Source organism: Trematomus bernacchii, unplaced genomic scaffold, assembly GCF_902827165.1.
Source record: "Trematomus bernacchii unplaced genomic scaffold, fTreBer1.1, whole genome shotgun sequence".
Taxonomy (NCBI): domain Eukaryota; kingdom Metazoa; phylum Chordata; class Actinopteri; order Perciformes; family Nototheniidae; genus Trematomus; species Trematomus bernacchii.
Window position 1 is genome coordinate 13,975 of NW_022987337.1, and position 17,495 is coordinate 31,469.

Below are 17,495 nucleotides of genomic sequence, written 5' to 3' on the forward strand. Positions count from 1 at the left end.
CTGTCCTCTCTGGTAGTCAGAGATGCGTTCAGGTACATCAGGTGCTCCTCTAACCTGTCTCTCAGGTAGTCAGAGATGCGTTCAGGTACATCAAGTGCTCCTCTAACCTGTCTCTCAGGTAGTCAGAGATGCGTTCAGGTACATCAGGTGCTCCTCTAACCTGTCCTCTCAGGTAGTCAGAGATGCGTTCAGGTACATCAGGTGCTCCTCTAACCTGTCTCTCAGGTAGTCAGAGATGCGTTCAGGTACATCAGGTGCTCCTCTACCCTGTCTCTCAGGTAGTCAGAGATGCGTTCAGGTACATCAGGTGCTCCTCTAACCTGTCTCTCAGGTAGTCAGAGATGCGTTCAGGTACATCAGGTGCTCCTCTAACCTGTCCTCTCAGGTAGTCAGAGATGCGTTCAGGTACATCAGGTGCTCCTCTAACCTGTCTCTCAAGTAGTCAGAGATGCGTTCAGGTACATCGGGTGCTCCTCTAACCTGTCCTCTCTGGTAGTCAGAGATGCCTTCAGGTACATTGGGTGCTCCTCTAACCTGTCCTCTCAGGTAGTCAGAGATGCGTTCCGGTACATCTGATGCTCCTCTAACCTGTCCTCTCTGGTAGTCAGAGATGCGTTCAGGTGCATCAGGTGCTCCTCTAACCTGTCTCTCAGGTAGTCAGAGATGCGTTCAGGTACATCGGGTGCTCCTCTAACCTGTCTCTCATGTAGTCAGAGATGCGTTCAGGTACATCAGGTGCTCCTCTAACCTGTCCTCTCTGGTAGTCAGAGATGCGTTCAGGTACATCAGGTGCTCCTCTAACCTGTCCTCTCAGGTAGTCAGAGATGCGTTCAGGTACATCAGGTGCTCCTCTAACCTGTCTCACATGTAGTCAGAGATGCGTTCAGGTACATCGGGTGCTCCTCTAACCTGTCCTCTCTGGTAGTCAGAGATGCCTTCAGGTACATCAGGTAGTCAGAGATGCGTTCAGGTACCTCAGGTACTCCTCTAACCTGTCTCTCCTCCTCAGTCCTCTCCATGATCCTGATGCTCATCATCCGCTACATCTCTGCGCTGCTCGTCTGGATCCTCACCTCTCTGGTGGTGCTGGGGTCTCTGGGTGAGCTCACTTCCTGTCTGTATAACCCTCTGAGCTCACTTCTGAGCTCACTTCCTGTCTGTATAACCCTCTGAGCTCACTTCCTGTCTGTATAACCCTCTGAGCTCACTTCCTGTCTGTATAACCCTCTGAGCTCACTTCCTGTCTGTATAACCCTCTGAGCTCACTTCCTGTCTGTGTCTCAGCGGGGACCAGCGTCCTCTGGTGGCTCTACATCGATCACCGTCTCTATGGAAACGCCACCAGCAGTCGCCTGAGGGAGGAGCTTAGAGAGGAGGGGGCAGAACTTAGAGCGGAGGGGGCGGAGCTTAGGGACAGCGGGCAGGCGCTGCTCGTCTACGCCGCCGCCGCCACCGTCTTCACCGTGAGGAACTTTATTACCACACGTTTTAATATCTAACGTCTTTCTTTAAAGGTGTCCTATCATGCTAAATGCACTTTTTAGAAGTCTAAGTCCAACCCTTAAAGGACCCTTAAAGGACCGTTAAGGGACCCCTATTAGACTCTTTATCACCAATACATAACATGTCTCTGACTCAAAGACCCTTAAAGGTACATTCAGTGCATGAGAACGATGTTTTTGCTTGCCGTGTCTTGCCTTAACCTTAAATGATTCCCCAATAACTGTGTTGTTGTTGTTGTTGCTGTTGTTGTTGCTGCTGTCAGATCATCCTGCTGCTGCTCATGCTGTTCATGAGGAAGCGGGTGGCGCTCACCATCGCTCTGTTCCACGTGGCGGGGAAGGTGTTCCTGCACCTGCCGCTGCTCGCCCTGCAGCCGTGCCTCACCTTCCTGGCCCTGCTGCTCTTCTGGAGCTACTGGGTCCTGGTGCTGCTCTTCCTGGGCACCAGCGGTGAGATGTGCCCTCAAACACACACAACATCTGTTCTTTATTTAGTGATGGGAATTACGGCTCTTTGGAGGGAGCCGGATCTTATGGCTCCGTTCCTTTCCGAGAGCCGTTCAAAAGAGCCGTTCAAAAGAGCCGTTTTTTGTTTAAGTGGCGGTGGAGATTATTTGTTGACCCTGCTTTCAATGATATTCTGGCTTTACAAATGTTGCACTCCGCTTCATCATTTAGTGGGAATGCTGTTAACAGCATTCCCACTATCTGTTCTTCTACGCACAAAATTCTTTATTATTCCGCCGGAATTTTGCACCTCTTCTCCTCCCGCATTGAACATCGCAGAAACTCCGTTCAAACATCAAAACGTTCAGCTCGGTCGGGAATTGATGGCTATTACTTTTTTCATTCATAACTTTCATAATTCCAGAGATACATCCCATTATTCATCCCATTTTTTACATTTTAACTTTAACATTGCGCAGCTCGTTAACCTGTTAACCTGTTAAGCCCTGAGCCTGTTTTTCAGGTCTCAGGCTCGAAAAATTACATTCCCAGAACAAATGACCATATCTTCCCTTCTAAAAGGGTCAAATTAATAATCTTTTTTCTCAAAGTAATGATAAACCTGTGAGTTGGATGTAGAAAAGTCAGAATCAATATAGATGTTTTTTATTTTAAAGAAAATTCAGATTGAACATAGTAAAAAACTGTAAATTATAGTGTCCGTCCAAAAATTATTTTGTACTTATAGTGAAAACTACCCTTGGATGATGGTAAGGTAGACTAAAAGCTTTAGGAATCCAAAGTACAACATATAATAAGTACCCTGTATCAAGATTGATGTAAAACAAGTGACATTTGACCTTTTTATAGAGATTTAGCAAAAAGAAACCACTTCTGGGGTAATTTGGGTGGATTTTCCATATCTCTGGCCTCCCTTGCTCGATTTTGATGGTTGACACCTCTTTCTGACCGTTAGAGCCAATAGAATCGAAGGGGGAGTCCCCCACACACACTCATTGTGAAGAGAAAAGGTGAGGGCTTCGCGCATATAATTTTCCATCAGAGTGAACCTATCTCTAGCTTTGACATCTGGAAACGGAAAAGCAGTTTTAATGCTTATGGATTATCAGAAATAATTTCAAAGGGACACAGACACATTAGATTAACCCATGGATTAACTTCAGCAGCATTTTTATCGTTTTAATGCCATTGAAGACCACTTTGGAGAGACTACAGAGCCAAGGTAAACATTTTAGCATTTTTAGCTACCTAGCGTCACCTGTTTTGATGTCCGTTTTTGCTTATAACGTCGCAAATACATATAATTCAGTGGTAATGTGGGTGTCCAACGATTCTGTATCACCTCACGATGTGAAACGATGTCATGGATGTAGAGAAGAGATAAATAATAAGGTTTTGTGAGTGATTTTCGGTGCAGTAAGGTGTTAGCATTTTTCGCTCGTTTCTAATTCAGAGGCTCAGTGTTAGCATTGTGGGTTTTCTTTTGAAAAATAAATAAAAATGATCAGTTAGATGAGTTTCTTCCCGTTACATGGATACAAAACATTCATAGTTTATTAAATGAACAAGCCCTCAGACACTGTTTCCTGCAAGATGTTGCGGCAGTGCCCCGGTACCGGGGTCTCTCGGGCTTAACAGGTTAAGGCAGAGTGCGTGATGTCAGAGTTAGAGTGGAGGAAATCTTGAAATTTGCCTTCATATTTTTTTTTAAAACTGCCATAATTCCCAAACCCTACATTCCTGAGACATAATCTTTCATGACAAATGTAGGAAAACATCTCGTAGCTTGAAAAATGACAAATAATGAAGCAAAAATAATTCAACAAAATGCCTCTTGAGGGCATGAAGTGACAAAAACTTTCAACATGCCTCCATTAAAACCCATTGTAATTTCAGGCTGATATTTCCTCACAGCAGCAGCCACACACCTTTAGTTAAACTGCCAAAAAGGCCACATTATTAACCCGAAAGTACACAAAAATTACACTTCAGATACTCAACTTCCTTGACATGCTTCACGTTTTGAAATTTCACAGACATCTGTTACGGTTCTTCCACAAAACGTTCACATGTAAGAGGTTTATCTCTCATTCAGAACAATGGAAACCTTTGATCTCTGGACACCTCGTTAGCTCAAATATAAACACCTGTGTAATCGAACACGATGATGTCATCACTCCAACTGACATGCTCAGAGCAGCAGACTTCAGATAAAGGATAATGGTCCTGCCCTCAACAGCTCTACGTCAATGATGGGGTGTCATCATATGCCGAAGATCAAGAGAAGAGAGAGAGAAGAGAGAGGGCGATCAAGAGAAGAGAAAGAGTAATGTAACCTCCTAATGTAATGTATAACTCCTATGAAAATGTTCAAAAAGTGCTCAAACTTCACATGTGTGCTAACAGTCCAGCCGTGAAGACATCTACGGGACAGTTTTGAGATTTCTTCAAATGCCGTTGCCATGGCAACACAATGCTCGCCTTGAAACACGGTTTTCTCATAACTTCAGTGAAAATACTCCAAACAGCCCAAAACTTCACAGGTTTGGTAACGATGCAGCCATCAACGCATCTAAGCGTATTATGGGGTGTCATCAAATGCCGTTGCCATGGCGACAGACAACTCGCCATGAAACACGATGTCGCTGTAAGTCCAATCGACACGGTCCAATCGTCCCCCAATCTTCACTTCTATATCACCGGTCCATGCCTCAACAGCCCTACGCCAAATCTGAGATCTCACCATATGTCGTTTCCATGGAAACGCATCCCTCGCCATAAAACACGATGTCGCTATAACTCCTATGAAAATGTTCAAAAAGTGCTCAAACTTCACGTGTGCTAACAGTCCAGCCATGACGACATCTAAGTGAGAGTTTTGAGATTTCTTCAAATGCAGTTGCCATGGTAACACAAGGCTCGCCATGAAACACGGTTTTCTCATAACTTCAGTGAAAATGCTCCAAACGGCCCAAAACTTCACAGGTTTGGTAACGATGCAGCCATCAACATATCTAAGCGTATTATGGGGTGTCATCAAATACCGTTGCCATGGCGACAGATCATTCACCATCAAGTTAGTTCAATAGTTTGCAGTTCAAATATTCTGCTGCTTTTCCAAGCCTTTTTACTTTCTTTTCTTCTCTCATCACACATTCAAGCCCCCAGTGTTCATGTATCATTTCAATCTAAATTATTCACTTTCTTCTTACACATTACATTTCAGCATAGCAATTCAGCGTCAGCTTTTGAGCATAAAGCATTCCCACTAGCAATTTCTTCAGGAATTGCATTCTCTAGTTGCCTATATTTTTGCTGAAGTGCATCCAAATGCTGCTGCATTTTCACGTAGGGTTCATTTTTTCACCCTAAGTGTGCATCCCCCAGAGCATTGTGGGAACTGTAGTGTGTATCCCCCAGAGCATTGTGGGAACTGTAGTGTGGTGTGGATCCCCCAGAGCATTGTGGGAACTGTAGTGTGGTGTGGATCCCCCAGAGCATTGTGGGAACTGTAATGTGGATCCCCCAGAGCATTGTGGGAACTGTAGTGTAGTGTGGATCCCCCAGAGCATTGTGGGAACTGTAGTGTAGTGTGGATCCCCCAGAGCATTGTGGGAACTGTAGTGTGTATCCCCCTGAGCATTGTGGGAACTGTAGTGTGACTGTAGGTGTGTGTTGCAGGTAACCCTGAGCAGAACGAGGACACCACGCTGACAGAGTTCCGGCTCACGGGCCCTCTGCAGTACCTCACCTGGTACCACGCTGTGGGCCTGGTCTGGATCACAGAGTTCATCCTCGCCTGCCAGCAGATGACTGTGGCCGGAGCCGTCGTCACCTACTACTTCACCAGGTGAGTCTAAACTCCACCAGGTTAGTCTGTACTTCACCAGGTGAGTCTTAACTCCACCAGGTGAGTCTAAACTCCACCAGGTTAGTCTGTACTCCACCAGGTTAGTCTGTACTCCACCAGGTTAGTCTGTACTCCACCAGGTGAGTCTTAACTCCACCAGGTGAGTCTAAACTCCACCAGGTTAGTCTGTACTCCACCAGGTGAGTCTTAACTCCACCAGGTGAGTCTTAACTCCACCAGGTGAGTCTGTACTTCACAGTCTAGACTTTTGAGAAAAAGTCAGACTTCACACATTCTCCTAAAAAAATTATAATTGCCCAAAAATCTGAATTCACACATTTTCTCAGAAAAATCTGAATTTTCAGTCAAACAGCTTCAAATTTCAATGTTTCTGAAAGAAAGTTAGAATTTTGAGAGAAAGGTTCAGGTGACGTGGTTAATGTTGACTCTGTTTTCAGGGATAAGAACCGCCTCCCGGTGGCGCCCATCCTGTCGTCGGTCCTCCGGTTGGTCCGGTATCACCTGGGGACCGTCGCTAAGGGAGCCTTCATCATCACGCTGGTGAAGATCCCCCGCCTCTTCCTCATGTACATCCACAACCAGCTGAGAGGAAAGGTACAACTTTATTAACAACCAGCTCAAACACAACGTACACAACTTTATTAACAACCAGCACAAACACAACGTACACAACTTTATTAACAACCAGCACAAACACAACGTACACAACTTTATTAACAACCAGCACAAACACAACGGTACGAGAGCCAGTCCTTCTGTCAGATCTGATTTCTGATACCATATATTAGGTTATTGTGTAATGTTGTGTTGTTTTGTGTGTCAGGAGAATGCGTGTGCGCGCTGCCTGCTGAAAACCTGTATCTGCTGTCTGTGGTGTCTAGAGAAGTGCCTCAACTATCTCAATCAGGTAAACGCACACCTGCACACCTCTTCTTCTCCTTCTTCTTCCTCCCTGTTTTTATTGTGACATCCATCTGTGCCTTCATTACCCAGAATGCATATGCAGCCACAGCCATCAACAGCACCAGTTTCTGCACGTCTGCGCGCGACGCCTTCGTGATCCTGGTGGAGAACGCGCTGCGCGTCGCAACAATCAACGCCATCGGAGACTTCGTGCTCTTCCTGGGGAAGGTGAGAGGAATCTGACGTTTCTAACATTAAGAGGTGCAGGAATGAGTCTTTAGCTTCCTTTATAGCCCCTCATTAGCCTCCTTTAGCTTAGCGGTGGTGACGTGAAGTCATGTGACCGTGCTGTAGTTCCTTTATAGCCCAACATTAGCCTCCTTTAGCTTAGCGGTGGTGACGTGAAGTCATGTGACCGTGCTGTAGTTCCTTTATAGCCCAACATTAGCCTCCTTTAGCTTAGCGGTGGTGACGTGAAGTCATGTGACCGTGCTGTAGTTCCTCTATAGCCCAACATTAGCCTCCTTTAGCTTAGCGGTGGTGACGTGAAGTCATGTGACCATGCTGTAGTTCCTTTATAGCGCAACATTAGCCACCTTTAGCTTAGCGGTGGTGACGTGAAGTCATGTGACCGTGCTGTAGTTCCTTTATAGCCCAACATTAGCCTCCTTTAGCTTAGCGGTGGTGACGTGAAGTCATGTGACCGTGCTGTAGTTCCTTTATAGCCCAACATAAGCCTCCTTTAGCTTAGCGGTGGTGACGTGAAGTCATGTGACCGTGCTGTAGTTCCTTTATAGCCCAACATTAGCCTCCTTTAGCTTAGCGGTGGTGACGTGAAGTCATGTGACCATGCTGTAGTTCCTTTATAGCGCAACATTAGCCACCTTTAGTTTAGCAGTGGTGACGTGAAGTCATGTGACCATGCTGTAGTTCCTTTATAGCGCAACATTAGCCACCTTTAGCTTAGTGGTGGTGACGTGAAGTCATGTGACCGTGCTGTAGTTCCTTTATAGCCTAACATTAGCCACCTTTAGCTTAGCGGTGGTGACGTGAAGTCATGTGACCGTGCTGTAGTTCCTCTATAGCCCAACATTAGCCTCCTTTAGCTTAGCGGTGGTGACGTGAAGTCATGTGACCATGCTGTAGTTCCTTTATAGCGCAACATTAGCCACCTTTAGCTTAGCGGTGGTGACGTGAAGTCATGTGACCATGCTGTAGTTCCTTTATAGCGCAACATTAGCCACCTTTAGCTTAGCGGTGGTGACGTGAATTCATGTGACCGTGCTGTAGTTCCTTTATTTGCCCAACATTAGCCACCTTTAGCTTAGCGGTGGTGACGTGAAGTCATGTGACCGTGCTGTAGTTCCTTTATAGCCCAACATTAGCCTCCTTTAGCTTAGCGGTGGTGACGTGAAGTCATGTGACCGTGCTGTAGTTCCTTTATAGCCCAACATTAGCCTCCTTTAGCTTAGCGGTGGTGACGTGAAGTCATGTGACCATGCTGTAGTTCCTTTATAGCGCAACATTAGCCACCTTTAGCTTAGCGGTGGTGACGTGAAGTCATGTGGCCATGCTGTAGTTCCTTTATAGCGCAACATTAGCCACCTTTAGCTTAGCGGTGGTGACGTGAAGTCATGTGACCGTGCTGTAGTTCCTTTATAGCGCAACATTAGCCACCTTTAGCTTAGCCCAACAGAAACACCTGCAGCTCTGTGTGCTACCTTCTAACTGACCCCCCCCCCCCCCAGGTGCTGATCGTCACCTGCACGGCGTTCTGCGGCGTCCTGCTGCTGAACGCTCAGCGGAGTTACGCCGAGTGGCTGCTGCCGCTCGTCATCGTGTGTCTCTTCTCCTTCCTGGTGGCGCACTGCTTCCTGTCGGTGTTTGAGATCGTGGTTGACGTCCTGTTCCTCTGCTTCGCCATCGACACCAAGTACAACGACGGCACGCCGGGCCGCGAGTTCTTCATGGACAAGGCTCTGATGGTGAGGAACCCCCCCCTAAAGGGGGTTACCATGGATACCATTTGTTTTTCTGATTGGTTATTATTTTACTCCATAAACGTTATAGGGTTAGTTATTTGTACCTTTTTAATATTTTTAGTTGGTTCATCCTTTTGAGATCTGCATTATAGTAATCTGTGACATTAGCTCCATTTTAATCTTTTAATCTTTTATTTAATGGGTTTGAAACCATTGGTTATAGTTCTATTTCGTCCCTACTGACCGCCAGAGGCGGTGCTTTTAGCACTGGATATGTCCATCGTGCGCATGCGCAGTACGAGTACCAATATCAACAAAGTCACCTGTGACCCACGTGACACCGGCTATATCAGCCCGTGTCATCAGAGGATCTGTTCCTTTCATCTTCTCGCTGCGCGAGAGTACCGTGGCTACACTATTGTAGCCTACAGCGTTCAGTTGGAACGTTTGGATTTAAGGATTTCTCTGCATCCAGCTGGCTGCGTGTAGCTTCGTGACTGATCCAGTCGGAGCCGCGGGATTACCCGTCCTCCAGGAGCTGCGGCCGGCTGCGCAGAAAACTTCAACGGACAGGTTGGTGTCGGCTTGGTCGGTGACGGCAGTGTTTCCACTCCCTCTCCCAGCTAGGTTGTCCTGATTTCTGTCTTGGTTGCTACCTGGCTTGAACTTTCTGGTGACGGTAGCGTTTCCGCCCCCTCTCCCAGGAGTTGCCCTTGTTGCGTTCTCTGTACTTTTCTGATAGCGCGGCGTTGCGCCAAGCTATCATTAGCATCCTGAGTTCCAGCTTGTGTTGTGTCCTCTTGTTTAGCTAGTTAGCAGTAGCGCGGCTCAGCCTAACTGTGTCCTGCCTGGTCAGCCACTTTGGCTGACGCTTGAGGTAAGCACCGGATTACCCGTGCTGGTTTTTCTTTAGAAGCAGTTTCCTTAGCTTGTTTCGCTATTTTACTCAACCAGTGAAGGCAGTGTTTTCACCCCCGCTCCTGGTAAGAGTGTTCCTTGACTGTGAGCAGCAGCCGGCTGGCTAGCTGCCCTGTTAAGCTTCCTTATTTGGTAGCTCTGTGCTTCGTTTACTTAGCTAGGTGAAGGCAGTGCTCTCGCTCCCCGCTCCCTCTGCTAGTAGCTTCGCGCTTTCGTTTACTCAGCTAGGTGAAGGCAGTGCTCTCGCTCCCCGCTCCCTCTGCTGGTAGCTCCGTGCTTCGTTTACTCAGCTAGGTGAAGGCAGTGCTCTCGCTCCCCGCTCCCTCTGCTAGTAGCTTTGCACTTTCATTTACTTAGCTAGGTGAAGGCAGTGCTCTCGCTCCCCGCTCCCTCTGCTAAGTAACGCGGGTGTACCCCATTACACCCCTCTCGTGTTCGGCGAGTAGGAGCAGGGCTCTACTCCTTCCGTTCAGCAGGTAACTGGTGAAGGCTGTGTTCTCGCACCCCGCTCCCGGTTACGCTGCATCCGGCTACCTACATGATGGCTCATCCATGTAGCGCCTGTATGGCTTCTCTCGAGCCCGAGGATGGCCACGACCGCTGCCCCTCTTGCCTTGGTCTCGAGCATTTGAGGGAGGGTCTCACGCAGGACGCCTGCATGAACTGTAGCTGCATGCCTTGGGCGCTTAGAGCGGCCAGAGTCGCAGAGGTGGAGCGTCTGGCAGAAGCCAACGGACACCTCTCCTTGTCGCATCTTCCCCTAGGTCAGTTTGGCCGTTCCCGGCGACCCGAGGGAGCGATGGCTACGGGTTCGCCCCCCAACAGGCTGTCCTCTAAGGTGGATCGGTTAGCCGCCGACATGGACATGATGAAGTCGCTCCTCTTAGCCCTTCAACCAGGGGCCGGTATAGGGGCTGCTGGCTTGCCGCCTGCCCCTCCTTCGGTTGCCGCACCTCTGCATGAGGATGCCATGTCACTAGCGGCCTCGGCTAACCTCTTCAACGAAGAGGTGGAGGACGAGGCCCCGCTCACTTCTGGGGAGGCTTCCCACTCCTCTGCTCAGGGCTCTCTGCAGGGCGTGGAGGACGCCTCCATGGCGGCCATTATTCGTGCGGCCCTGGCACACTTGCAGCTTCCTGTTCCGCAGGCCGACGCGGCTCAGGCTAGCGCCTTCTTCAGGCGTAGCCCTACCCCTGTCCCCCTCACTGTTCCTCCTTCGGAGGAGTACCTGAGGGAGCTCCATGCATGCTGGAGAGACACTAAGGCCCTCTCCCGCTTCAGCTCTGATAGCCGGACCCTGGCTGCCATGCAGGATCCGGCGAGGGTGGGGCTGGGTCGCATGCCACCCATCGAGCCTGCCATCGCCTCCCTGATTCTGGCTCCTGATGAGGCCCTAAGGCCTGACGCCAGGTGCCCTCTGCCTCAGTGCAGGGTCACTGACGAACTGCTCTGTAAGGCCTACGACGCAGCGGCACGCATGGGTCGTATCGGGAACTCTCTCTCCCATCTAATGCTGGCCGCCTCCGCCTCTCTGCAGCAGGCTCCGGCTGAGCCTTCTTTGCTGGGCCTCAGTGACTCTTCACTGCAGGCCTTTGCCCTAATGACTAGGGAATTGGGACGAGTTATCTCCCTACTGGTGCAGACTCGACGCCAGGTTTGGCTGGCTCAGTCACCACTAACGGAGACATGTAGGAGTGTCCTCCGCGGCGTGCCGGTCGAACCAGGGGAGCTGTTTGGAGCAGCTGCCCTGGCGGCACTAGAGCGTGCTGCCCAAGCTAGACAGACCAGGCAGCAGCTCTCGGGTCTACGTAGGCCTGTGCCTACTCCCAGCAGGCCCAGGGGCCCCTCTAGCAGCCGCACTCTGCCACTGGCTTTCAGTGGTGGTCTGCGGAGGTCCCAGCGGTCTACTCAACCGCCTCCTAATGACTTTCGTGCCCCCGGTCGCCAGCCCTCTAGGCAGCCCCGGGCCCCACAGCCTTACCGCCGCCCCCCAAGGGGTCGGGGGGCTAGGCCCTGAAGTCCCTGGGCCAGTCGTCGGCTGCTTTTCCCAGCAGCAGCTCAGCTACTGGGCTGCCTGTACTACTGACCCTTGGGTGGTTTCCACCCTAACCCAGGGATACGAATTGCAGTTTCGACGCCGGCCCCTAGCCTTCGGCCGGGTCAAGATGACAGTTGTCAGCGACCCGGCGAAGGCCTTAGCTCTGGCCCAAGAGCTGTCCGTCCTCTTGGCCAAGGGCGCAATCGAGCCAGTGGACCCCCTGCTTCAGTCCGGGGGGTTCTACTCTGCGTACTTTCTGGTGAGCAAGAAAGTCGGCGGATTTCGTCCAGTACTGGACCTCAGAGGAATCAACAGATTCCTGAGGGTGCTGCCCTTCCACATGCTGACCACAGCAGACACCCTCCGTGTTGTCACACAGGGGGAGTGGTTCACAACCGTGGACTTAAGGGACGCCTACTTCCACGTGCCGATTGCGGCCCACCACCGGAAGTTCCTGAGGTTTGCCTTTCAGGACCAGCATTATCAGTTCCGGGTGCTTCCCTTCGGTCTCTCCCTCTCTCCAAGGGTGTTTACCAGGGTCGTGGCGGCAGCTCTCGCACCCCTGCAGGCACAGGGCATGAAGGTCCTGCCGTACCTAGACGACTGGCTGGTTTGTGCGCCGTCCCGGTCCCAAGTGGCCCAGGATACGGCGCGCCTCTTATGTCACGTAGCCCGGTTGGGCCTGACAGTAAACACCGGGAAGAGCTGCCTGGTCCCCTCCCAACGGGTCACTTACCTGGGGTTGGTCCTAGACTCGGTCGCCATGAGGGCTTGCCTAACACCTAGTCGTGTGGACGACATTTCCCACCTTCTCCCCCTCTTCAGGCTGGGCAAGAATGTGCCTTACATTCAGTTCCTCCGGCTCTTGGGCAGACTGACGGCTGCCTCAGCCGTTGTGCCCTTAGGTCTGCTGTCGCTGCGCCCTATGCAGATATGGCTGAACAGCCTTCACTTGGACGCCAAGTGGCACAGGCACAGGAGGGTCAGGGTGTCGCGCCAGTGCCTTCACTCTCTGTCACGCTGGAGAAACAGGGCCTATCTTCTGATGGGAGCGCCCATGGGCGCCATCCCATCCCGCCGGGATACTGTCACTGTAGATGCATGTCTCTCAGGGTGGGGTGCTGTGTGGCAGGGCAGGACTGTTCAGGGTCTGTGGTCCGCCCAGGAAGGTGCATATCACATCAACGTGCTAGAGCTTCGCGCTGTGCTGCTTGCGCTCAGGCACTTTTTACCCCAACTGACGGACAGGCATGTGCTTGTTCGTTCGGACAACATGTCCGCGGTTTCCCAGATCAACCACCAGGGGGGCACCAGGTCCGCACAGCTGCTCCGGGTTTCACAGAGCCTCTTGTCTTGGGCGTCTCCCCGCTTGGCCAGCCTGCGGGCAGTCTTTCTACCAGGGGACCAAAATCAGGTGGCAGATTTCCTCTCTCGGCACAAACCTCCACCAGGGGAGTGGAGGCTTCACCCAGAAGTGGTGGAGACAATCTGGAGCCTTTTCGGCAGGGCCGAGGTGGACCTCTTTGCCTCGGAGGAGCCGAGGCACTGCCCCCTCTGGTTCTCCTGGGCAGAGGTGACCAGCCCAATGGGGCAGGATGCTCTGGCACACGACTGGCCAGACAGTCTCCTGTACGCCTTCCCGCCGCAGCCGCTGTTATTACAGACGCTTCAGAGGGTCCTTACTCAGGGGCACAGGCTCCTTCTGGTCGCCCCCCGCTGGCCGGGGAGAGTTTGGTTCCCGCTGCTACGCAGTCTCTGCTGCGGCCCACCATGGCGCCTCCCCGACAGGAAGGACCTTCTGTCACAGCTCAGGGGTCAGATCTGGCATCCCGACCCTCACCGCCTCCAGCTCTGGGCTTGGCCTCTGCAGGGCCCAACCCACTGTTGAGCGCTTTTTCGGCATCGGTCAGGGAAACTATCCTGAATGCCAGAGCACCATCCACTCGAGCACAGTACGAGTGCAAATGGAAGCTCTTCTCCCACTGGTGTTTGGGTAAGGCTGAGAATCCGGGGCATTGCTCTGTGGCCACCATTCTGGAGTTCCTGCAGTCCCTTCTGGATAGTGGACGTTCTCACTCCACTTTGAAGGTATATACGGCTGCTATCTCTGCCCAACATGTCGAGGTCGACGGCGCCACGGTGGGGCGCCACAGGTCGGTGTCCCTCTTCCTGAGGGGGGCCTTACGGCATCGTCCCCCTAGTACCCCGAGGACTCCGGCTTGGGACCTGCCCCTAGTGCTAGATGCCCTATCATCTCCTCCCTTCGAGCCCCTGGCCCATGTAGGGCTTAAGTGGCTGTCCTTAAAGGCAGCTTTTCTGCTTGCCATAACCTCAGGGAAGCGAGTTGGGGAGTTGCATGCCCTCTCCGTGAGCGATACATGCCTGAGGTGGAACTCCGATGGCTCGGGTGTTGCCCTCTGGCCGAATGTGGCGTTCCTGCCCAAGGTGCTTCCACTTGCCCACTCCAATCGGCCCATCCAGCTGGCACGCTTTAACGTCCCACAGGAGAGCCGCACGCCCGAGTTGCTGTGCCCTGTGCGTGCCCTGAGAGCGTATGTCGATGCTACGGCCTGTGTACGGCAGTCAGAGCAGCTCTTCGTTTGCCATGGCGGCATTAGGAAGGGTTGTGCTCTCTCCAAGCAGCGGCTGTCCCACTGGGTTGTCGATACAATCGCACATGCCTATGGGGCCAGTGGCCGCCCCCTGCCATCAGGGGTGAGATGCCACTCTACAAGGAGCGTCTCAACGTCTTGGGCCGCCCTGAGAGGAGTGCCCCTGGAGACCATCTGCGCCGCGGCGTCTTGGGCGTCTTCCGGCACATTCTCCAGGTTCTACCGGGTCAATGTCGCCACTCCCCATCCTTTGGGCGTGGTCCTGTTGCCAAGCTCCGCTGCTTCCAGCTAGGTGAGTATTTGGTTTCTTCATGACATGGTTGGTATAAGTCATCCAGTGCTAAAAGCACCGCCTCTGGCGGTCAGTAGGATGACCGCCAGAGTTTCCTGTCACTCAGAATTCTTGTGTGCTCGCGAGAAGATTCTGGGAACAGATCCTCTGATGACACGGGCTGATATAGCCGGTGTCACGTGGGTCACAGGTGACTTTGTTGATATTGGTACTCGTACTGCGCATGCGCACGATGGACATATCCAGTGCTAAAAGCACCGCCTCTGGCGGTCATCCGGGACTCATAGAACCGTAGTTACAGACGTAACTATCGATCTCGGCTCTTGGAAAGTGTTTTTCATTTTATTATACTCAAAACTGTTCATTTATTCATAATAATCAATCCTTTAAAATACATATATGGCCGGATTAATTAATATCAATGATCATTAAAATCATTGATGGAAATAAATGGTTCTTTCAATTTAAACTCCTACTTTTCCAAGGCAAGCACCTGTTGCTGTGGTTTGTGTTTGCGCTGGTTAGAGTTAAGTGGCAATGTGGCAGGAAGTAGAAACACTGATAAAAGACCTAAACGTGGTGCAAATCAATAATATATAGTTATTGTCGAGGCTGATTATCTGACTTCAAGAGTCCAAAGAGCTCTAATGGAGACCATGCAGCCCCGGGTACGTCTTCAGGGTTTTATTCAGGTCAGTTCTATAGATCTGTTGGCGGTCCAGTACCGACTAAAACCCTTTTAACTGGATATGATAAATAAACACTATTACTATGAGGCGTGCGGACGCATGTCGACTTCCAGAGTCTCGCTGGCGTAGCGTCTCTGACTCTCTTCGAGGCACTAGAGTCCGCTTTACGGCACAAAGTCAGTAACCATAATAAACATCTCTGCACAGTCCAGAAACATACAACACCATACAGAATTGATTATTACTCATTCACATACATTTTGAGAAAAAAGTCGGAATTTTTTGAAAAAGTCAGAATTCACATATTTTCGGAATTTTTGGAAAAAGGAAATTAAATTCAAGCGATATACTGCCAACGTTTACCATAGATATGAACCAGCTGAACGCTCCTACAGTTATTTAATAACCGTGGAGACGCTTTACTGACGGCTCTCTTCCCCTCCAGGAGTTCGTGGAGAGCAGCCGGCGGTTGGAGCGAGTGGCTAAAAGTGGGCGGAGCCGCGTGAAGGAGGCGGTGTCGGGGGGGGCGGAGATGAAGCCCATGGTGAGTGACAGCCCGTCAGAGGAGGAGGAGGAGGGGGAGGAGGGGGAGGGGGGGGAGTGGGAGGAGCTACAGGAGGTCCAGGTGTATTACCTGCTGCTGGGGGTGCTGCTGGATTGGCTGCTGACGGAGCGCAGCCACTTCCTGTATTGCCTCAGCGAGGACGTCCTGCTGTTCCTCTCTGTCTACCTGCCCACCTCCAGCCTCTTCCTATTGGCCAGCCTACTGCTCGCCCCGCCCCCTCACCAAGGCAGCCACGCCGCGAGCTAACAACCGCTAACAACGGCTAAGACACACGTGCTAACTAATGCATGCTAAGGGACACATGCTAACAATGCATGCTAAGGGCCACGTGCTAACAGATACATCCTAACTAATGCATGCTAAGGGACACATGCTAACTATGCATGCTAATGGACGCGTGCTAAAGGATATGTGCTAACAATTGCATGCTAATGGACGCGTGCTAAAGGATATGTGCTAACAATTGCATGCCAAGGGACACGTGCTAATTAATGCATGCTAAGGGACACGTGCTAACCATGCATGCTAAGGGACAGATGCTATCGGACGTGTGCAAACAATTGCATGCTAAGGAACGTGTGCTAACAATACACACTAAGGGGCACATGCTAACGGACACATCCTAACTAATGCATGCTATGGGACACATGGTAACAATGCATGCTAATGGTACGTGCTAACGGATATGTGCTAACAATTGCACACTAAGGGACACATGCTAACGGACACATCCTAACTAATGCATGCTAAGGGACACATGCTAACAATGCAAGCTAAGGGACACGTGCTAACTATGCACGCTAAGGGAACGTGCTAACAGAAGTGTGCTAACAGATGCATGCTAACTGACTCACTCCCTTCATCATCATCATCATCACCTTCATCTTCACCTGGGACCAGACTCTTCATTGACTTTATGTTTATTTGTAATATTTTTTTTACCTTTGTTTTTATAGGTTTTATAATGTTCCAAGTTATTTGTTTATTTTTCTGTTCTGCCTTATTGTTATTGTTATTGTTATTGTTTTTCACCGCGGTGCTTTAAAAGAAGTTCTAAGGATCAGACGGTGACGCCGTGTTCCTTTAACTCGAGAAGAAGACTTCTCTCCGGTTACACCGTTTTTACACCTAAATAACACCATAATTACACCACAATTACACCATAATTACACCAATATTACACCAATATTACACCATAATTACACCATAATTACACCAATATTACACCAATATTACACCATAATTACACCATAATTACACCCATAGTACACCATAATTACACCATAATTACACCAATATTACACCATAATTACACCAATATTACACCAATATTTACACCATAATTACACCATAATTACACCATAATTACACCAATATTACACCATAATTACACCATAATTACACCATAATTACACCCATATTACACCATAATTACACCCATATTACACCATAATTACACCATAATTACACCCATAGTACACCATAATTACACCATAATTACACCCATAGTACACCATAATTACACCATAATTACACCCATAGTACACCATAATTACACCAATATTACACCAATATTACACCATAATTACACCAATATTACACCATAAACACCATATTACACCATAATTACACCCATATTACACCATAATTACACC

The 17,495-nt window shown here is 50.0% G+C and overlaps 1 protein-coding gene across 2 annotated transcripts in view; it reads left to right on the forward strand.

Annotated features, from left to right (window-relative positions):
• slc44a1b (solute carrier family 44 member 1b) overlaps nt 1–16,168 on the forward strand; it is a 29,178-nt gene extending 13,010 nt beyond the window's left edge. For both annotated transcript variants that reach the window (XM_034127935.1, XM_034127945.1), the window contains exons 7-15: nt 1,010–1,099; nt 1,285–1,463; nt 1,766–1,952; nt 5,652–5,820; nt 6,279–6,435; nt 6,665–6,748; nt 6,835–6,972; nt 8,493–8,729; nt 15,721–16,168. In XM_034127935.1, the coding sequence (XP_033983826.1) occupies nt 1,010–1,099; nt 1,285–1,463; nt 1,766–1,952; nt 5,652–5,820; nt 6,279–6,435; nt 6,665–6,748; nt 6,835–6,972; nt 8,493–8,729; nt 15,721–16,086 (1,607 nt within the window). In that variant the 3' untranslated portion in view covers nt 16,087–16,168. The remainder of the gene's footprint in view (nt 1–1,009; nt 1,100–1,284; nt 1,464–1,765; nt 1,953–5,651; nt 5,821–6,278; nt 6,436–6,664; nt 6,749–6,834; nt 6,973–8,492; nt 8,730–15,720) is intronic.
• The last annotated feature ends 1,327 nt before the right edge of the window (nt 16,169–17,495 follow it).